This window comes from Haliaeetus leucocephalus, unplaced genomic scaffold, assembly GCF_000737465.1.
Source record: "Haliaeetus leucocephalus isolate CR32 unplaced genomic scaffold, Haliaeetus_leucocephalus-4.0 Scaffold351, whole genome shotgun sequence".
Taxonomy (NCBI): Eukaryota; Metazoa; Chordata; class Aves; order Accipitriformes; family Accipitridae; genus Haliaeetus; species Haliaeetus leucocephalus.
This window is the reverse complement of record NW_010972787.1, coordinates 3461279-3468513: the sequence shown is the minus strand read 5'-3', so window position 1 is coordinate 3468513 and position 7235 is coordinate 3461279. Positions and strand designations below refer to the sequence as shown.

The following is a 7235-nucleotide window of genomic DNA, read 5'->3' as shown; positions in this document are numbered from 1 at the left end:
ATGAAAAGCTGGATTATACTGCTGGCTATTGTAGTCAGCACAGCAAAACCACAAACCCAGGACATCTGTACCCAAGGGTATCCTGGCATCCCTGGCAATCCTGGGCACAATGGCATACCTGGTCGTGATGGACGTGACGGTTCAAAAGGCGACAAGGGAGATACAGGTACTATGTTCAGAATAAATGATTTCATGTATCAAATGCAATGCCATTAGTTCCCAAAGTTGTCTGTAGTAACTTGGCATTAATGGGATTATTCTGCCTAGCCTTCAGAAAACATTTCAGACACTTGTCATTTACTTGTTTGAAGAAGGAAATCTAAAGAAAGACCTAATAATGAAAGCAAGATAGCTAATACTATGGAGGGGTCAGGTCCATAGGATAAAAACAAAAGAAGAAAGACTTTACCTTCTATTTTGGGAATATTTTCATGTCTATTTGAAAATTTTAAAGCCTGTAAACCTACTCCTACATCTCTAAGATAGCAACTGTATTTCTGTAAAGAGCTTCAAGCCCAGTAAAAAAAAAAAACCCAACAACTTGTTCAGTGTAATAAGAAGTGTGCAGCAGTAAGATTTCTCTTTCTTATCTAAATTTTACATTTGTAGGACTTGCTTCTGAGTGTGCCTCCTTGCTGCAACTCAAGGGCCACTAGAGGGAAGTTCAGAAATGCAGACTGTTGAAAACAGTGTAGGATTCATGTCTGCTCTAACAGGCTATAATTGAGATTTGTGTGTGATATGGAAGACAGAGGTAATCTTCTCAGCATCCTAAAGCTGGTAATTCCCATAGTACTTTAAGCCTCAGGATAACGATGGCCCTTGCATCCATGCTGGAATATCAAGGCCAGGGTTGCACAAGGTGATAAATCTGTGGGCATGTGGACATAGAACACTTCATCTGAAGTGTCACAACCCCAGAATGCAAAGCACGGGACAAGTGCAAATCTGCTGCTTCAAATTTTTGCACAAAATTCTGGGGGGGAACTTTTCCCCAACAGGCTTTATGTTAGGTCAGCTATTGTGTGGCATCATGCAGGTGGCATTATGTCTTAATACATAAAGCTGTCACAAACACTGTTATTGTGGGCCTGGCTAACTCAGCCACACAAATCAATCCAGATCAAACTTGTACTTATCAGATAAACCCTTCTACCGAGTGCTGATCTAAGGATTGTGAATCACAGCTTTTTTCAGTGGAGTATATAATCTAGTACCTAAACCATACTGAGGTCAACAGTCTAAAAGAAATTAACTTAACATGTGCTGAAGTGTTTTACTATGTCTTTCAAGCTAGTGGAAATGTCTGCCTTTAACAGACTAGGTTGCTAAGCTAATGAATCACGTGCTCCACCAGAAAAGTATATGCCTCCGCAAACAGCGTACGCTGCAGAATCAGTGTTGAAGGTGTAGTTTGATGTGTGGTTCTTTGATGGCTACGCTAGCATAGGCAGGATCCTCTACCAGATCCTCTTCCTCCCACTAGACTCTTCTCTCTCATGCCCCACAACTGTTTGTGTGGCTATATAGTAAACTAGATCAGCTGAATAACCAGCACTTATAATTTGGGCAATGAGGAGTTATTCACTGCTTATGGCCTGCCCTGGACCACTGAAAGACAAGTCTACCCACTTACATATTTACCTCAGTGATTGCTAAAGAGTTATTTTGAACTCTTTTGTTTATAAAATGATTTAGAGTTGTCTGTCAAGCAACAACTTAAGTGCTCCAGCTTTCAGTGCCCTAGCCTGTCTAAAACCAGAACCTTTTAAAATCTAGAAACAAACAAAAAAACTCCATTAGCTTCTTAATAGGCACATACAATTAACTGCCTTCTTCTTCTATATGCAGGGGTCCAGGCAAGTCTGAAAAATGGAAAATCTAGAGCTTACTTATTTTCATTTATCTTATAAAGGCCCTCACTTTACTCCAGTGAGTTATCACATGATATCACTGGTTTATGATAAAGTTCCCAACTTTCTTTCCTAAATTAAGCTATTACGATGACTATACTGATTATTTGTTGTTTGAACAAATTGGGATGACTGTACTATTAGATGGTATGTTTATATTGTACGTACACACAACTTTGCAGTTAAATACGTGAGACTTAGTTTTGTTCCTTACCAAGTCAATGAAATTTCAGCAGATGCTGGACTGTGCCCATTGCGCAGAAAACTGCTAAAGAACTGTTCTTCTGTCTGTATGGCCAGAGAGCTACTCTTGGAATATGGTTATATCCAAACTGCCAATTCTTTTTTCTTCTGTTGTGTTCTGGATGTAAATTCAGGTATTCGATCACACACCTCTTGGTCACCTGTGATGTTACTATAAAAATGACTTCTATAATTGCTCTCTTTAGAGCAGTGGAAAGTTCATGTCATGCTAGATACAGGGATCAAGAGTGTGAATGACTTCCTCAGATCTACAGGCAACATTATTCCGCTGTAATGTTTCATTACCATTGGCCAAACCCCTGCAGATGTCTCTTCTTTAGAGGAGAGTTTACGATTGTTTCGCTACTAGGCTTCCTCGCCCTGCAAATCTTCTTGCTGAATATGGCTTCCTCATTCATTTTCCTGCTGGTATCTTCCATGGATGGAGGCAACAAAAGGACAAGAGGTTTTCACATTGGTGGTCCTGACCAGCTTGTAGCTCTTCTACATATCTCAATAACCCACCTCTTTATGCCAAGGATTCCCTCTGTCTCAAAAACCCACTGTCCTCAGGCTGAGTTTCTGTGCTCTCTGTCAATCTCTCTGTAAGATAAAAGTACCAGGAGTGGCACGCACTAAAAGTCAGGAATAAGATAACTCTTCACGTCACTGTTTAGCCAGGCTTGAAGAGGAAGGATTAGAGAAGGATTATATCCCAAGTTTTCTGGTAATTTAATTGTTTAATGAAAATCTGTTTGTCTCTTCTGTACTAGGCGAAGCAGGACTTCCTGGCAGTCCAGGAAAAGATGGTGCAAATGGAGAGAAAGGCGAACGAGGTCAGAGAAGAAGTGTTTCAATTTATTCTTTGTCTATCAACTGTCATGTCCTTGTGTTTGTGAGCACTGGACATGCCATACATTCTAGCTGTAGCAGAAGTACCATAAAGGTTAAAAACCCTTTTCCAGAAGTAGTAGAGGCTGCACACATATGCTGACAATACAAGAGAAATTTGCCACCTCCAATTATCCCGCTGCCTCTGATGCCCTACAACTTCTTCACTCAGCCTGTTATCCTATCTTTCCCTGATCCTTTTGCCAGCTGCTGAGGAAGACACCACATCTGCAGCGACCTCAGGAAAGTGAGGCTCCTGTAGCTATGTATGCAACTTCAGGGAAAGGAACTTTTAAAAGAAACTGTAGCAGACACAAGTTATATACCTAAAAATACAGTAGATCCTGTATACTTCACCTGTTTAACCAACCTATGCATACACAGCACGTCTCCTGTGTCAGATGGATGTACATGTGCAGAGTGACTTGTGCATAAAAGCAGGGAGTCAGCCATCGTGCAAGTGGCATCACATCATTCTGCACAAATTCAATAACTCCGAGATGCTGGACTTTTTCATCCTTAGACCAGCTGTACACAGACAATGTATATATCCAAAAGCATGGAAGCCTGCCAAAGACAGCGTCCAGGTTCTCCAAAATCCTGAAGTTGACCCTGAGAAATAACATACAGTATATGCATTGCATGGGAGTATTTACAAGCTGCTCTACACCCCTCAGACTTTTCTCCAGTCTATTAGAAATGACCCCAGTCCTGGAATGAGCATGAGACATGAGGCCACAACTGTTGTTTAAAATTACCAAAGCTACCTTCTTTACTTGTGTTCTTGTCCTGATGGACCCATGCTGCTTTTCGCAGAGGCTCACCATACAATCTCACTTGTTTTCAGTTCATTGCTGCTGTTAAATACTCTCAGTTGTAAATTGAGAATAGTAAACTGTAAGTACAGCATCATTCCTAACATCAGAAGCCAGAGGCTCTTATGCAGAAATTATCAGCTTCTTTTCCTGATTGATAGAGTATATGATCATTATGGTATCTTCTATCAACTGCTAACATGCCCTTCAATTAATGAGAACTTCATCTTCAAACCCTTGTGCAGCAATCAGAGAATTTTCAAAGGCTTAATAGGACCTTCCTCTGATTAAATTGTGAACCATCATCTCCCCCATTTTGTATATCAAAGGCTGAAAACAAGTGTTTGGACAGATGCTGCTTGTGCTTGAGATGATGTGAGCTGTCAGTGCTACCATCAGCCTGTAGACAAATCACACTGTCCTTTCTTTGAGTTTATTCTTGCTGCTCTCAGCCAGAGCACCCGTTTTCTAACACAATAGCAGCTTCTTCAGATGTTATGCTTATTCTGCACTTAAACGTATGAGAAATTGTATGTACAGTGAGCACAGCGTGTACACTGGTGACACACACCTACACACACATGTCTTTGTGCTGAAACTCATCTTGTGCCCCACTAATCCAGTGGAAGATCACAATGTATCCTTTTTTTTTTTGTCCTTTTTTTTTCATTTAGGGGCCAATGGGACTGTTGAAGAGAAAGGGAACAAAGGAGATAAAGGAGAAAGAGGACGACCTGGGAAACTGGGACCAAAAGGAATTATAGGGTCAGTGGGTTACAAAGGTCAGAAGGGAGAGCTGGGACTGCAAGGACACAAGGGGTTAAAAGGAGACATTGGGCCCATAGGTCCAAAAGGGACAAAGGGTGAAATTGGCCATCCTGGAAGAGTTGGTTTCCCAGGGCCAATTGGCCTGACAGGTAATCCAGGTCCTAAAGGTAATACTGGAGATCTGGGGCCACAGGGTAATCCAGGAGTTCAGGGGGAAAGAGGCTTGAAAGGAGACAGAGGAGATAAGGGGAACGTAGGTCCCCCAGCAGTCCTGCCAAAGAGTGCTTTCAGTGTCGGCCTTACAATCGCCACCAAATTTCCCCCCCCGAATCGCCCAATCAAGTTTGACAAGGTGCTGTATAATAGTCTAAATGACTACAACTCAGTTACTGGCAAATTCACCTGCAAATACCCCGGTGTTTACTATTTCACCTACCACATCACTGTCTACTCAAGGAATGTCCGAGTAGCTCTAGTTAAAAATGGCATCAAGATGCTGCACACGGTGGACAGATACCAGAGTGGAGAGGACCAGGCCTCGGGAGCCGCCATCCTCGAGCTACAGGGAGGAGATGAGGTGTGGCTGCAGGCTCACCAAGGAGAGACCTTCAATGGGCTGTTTGCAGATGCGGATGATGATACGACCTTCTCTGGGTTCCTCCTGTTCAGCACCTCTGACCCGCTGGAGCCACTGCCATCGCCCGACACGTTAACTCCACGTTATCCATGAATGCTGTACGTCCGTGTCCTTCAGCCCTCCCTAATAAAGTTGTTATCTGCCGGGCAGTTTCTACTGGATTCAACAGAAAACAGAAATCATCCAGGGAGGTACGCCTAGGGCTGAAAGGGAGATGTAGGACTGCAGGGCAGGTTGGGACCGGCTAGGCATCTCCCTAAAAGTTGAGTAATTTTTTTTTATTTTTTTTTTTTTACTGAAGTCATCACAGTGGGAAGGTATAGGATCACACTACTTGTATCTGTAGGAAACCAGGCCTCATTACGCACACAACTGCTCATTGCACAACTTACTGTGCTGAAGTTTTCATTATCAGCTGCTAAAACAGAGCTCGAGGTTTCAGAGCCATACTCAGAAGAGGTTTGAATTGAATGCTGCCTTGTCCCAGTCGCAAGGTACCAGGTATATATTTATTAAGCTGTCCTAATCTACCGTTGTCAGCTTTGTTTTTTAAAACTCAAAATAAAAAAAATTCCTAATACGCATAAACAGTTTTCATGGCTGCAGTTGCAGGACAGTTGGTTTCAGGAACGGCTTCTGCACAAGAGAGGACAACTTTTAAGGATCTGTCGTGCTGGCCTTGACACATTACTGGTTTGGTGACTTACTGTAGCTATACAGGGGTGCGTACACCAGTTCTGAAGGACAAATGTTTTAAAAGAAAGTGCGGTGAAATAAAAGATAAAATTTCAAGTTCTGGAATTATGACATGTGGGTCCCTGCCATCTTGTATAAACATTAAGCAGCAGTTATTTCCAAGCCAGTTTTTATCTTTCTAGGTGGCACATGTAGATGGACTTGAAATTTGGTTAGTTTGTATCCAACCATTTAAAAATAATTTTAAAACTTGGCATTGGCGTAGTTTGATACCTCCACAGGAGCTGCTTGCTCTTTTGTTGCAGCTGGGCAGATTTTACAGCTTTTAAATATGCTGCATTGCTCTTTGTGTAGCCAAAGGTCTGAAATAGAGTGAAATGGAGTGATAGGAGGAAATGCCATGTGGATTCTCTAACGTGGGCAGATATTCAATGCTGGTGGAAAAACACAGCATAATGTTGCTGTACTTCAGAATTAGCTGGTGCAAATCAAATTCTTCCAAATGAAGGATAATCTTTAATCAACACTGAAGCAGACACAGTGGAGCACTGATCAAGAGATATTTCTGTGAATTTTCTCAGATTTTTTTCCCCCTCTTTTTTCCCCTTTTCCCCTAAAACTCAAAAACATAACAAAAGATGCTGGTCTCACTCCCTGCCCTTAAAAGAGCATAAAGCAGAGATGCCAACCAACACGGGCCAGCAACACGAAATTCAGCCCAAATGCAGCGTAGGAGCACGAGGCCTGGCTTCCCATCACCCCTAATGCTGCCGGGGGGGCAAGGAAACGTGGACACGTCCCCACGGGTGTTGAACCCCGAGTACGGATCACGGGCCCCGAAAACGAACACGCTGAGGTGGGTTTCTTCAGGAAAAACGGCCACACTTCTCATGTCAGGTGAATTACAGTGAGGGGGATAGCCGGGCTCTAAGGCCGAGGGAAGGGTGATGTGAATTTTTCAGTAAGAGATTTTTTTCCCGGTAAGCCACAGGCCAGAAGTTCGTGTCAAAGAAGCTTCTAGACCAAAAAACCGCTTTAAAACGGGTTTAAGTGGCAAACACGTCGGAGACATTTCAGTCAGCAGAGGCCCCTCCTCTCACCACCGCCCCGGCGCCCGCCAGGCCCGCGGCAGAGCCCTTCCCCTTCCCTTCTTTTTCCCTTCCCCTTCCCTTCCCTTCCCAGCAGGGCAGGCCCAGTCCCGGGCGGCCCACAGCGGCCCGCGGCGGTGCCCTCCGCCTCGGAGAGCCGGGGCCGGGCGGGAAGGAGCCGGGC

At 43.6% G+C, this 7235-nt stretch overlaps 2 protein-coding genes across 2 annotated transcripts in view; both read left to right on the top strand.

The window, feature by feature from the left end:
* Positions 1-5360, top strand: LOC104835022 (complement C1q and tumor necrosis factor-related protein 9A-like). Its single transcript, XM_010572799.1, has 3 exons — positions 1-166; positions 2930-2992; positions 4537-5360. The coding sequence occupies exons 1-3, from the start codon at positions 1-3 to the stop codon at positions 5358-5360; spliced, it is 1053 nt and encodes a 350-aa protein (XP_010571101.1).
* A 1367-nt stretch (positions 5361-6727) lies between these two features.
* The window catches only part of MIPEP (mitochondrial intermediate peptidase), a 79183-nt gene continuing 78675 nt past the window's right edge, over positions 6728-7235 (top strand). Inside the window, exons 1-2 of the mRNA XM_010572798.1 lie at positions 6728-6819; positions 6949-7039. Coding sequence (XP_010571100.1) covers positions 6728-6819; positions 6949-7039 — 183 coding nt within the window. The remainder of the gene's footprint in view (positions 6820-6948; positions 7040-7235) is intronic.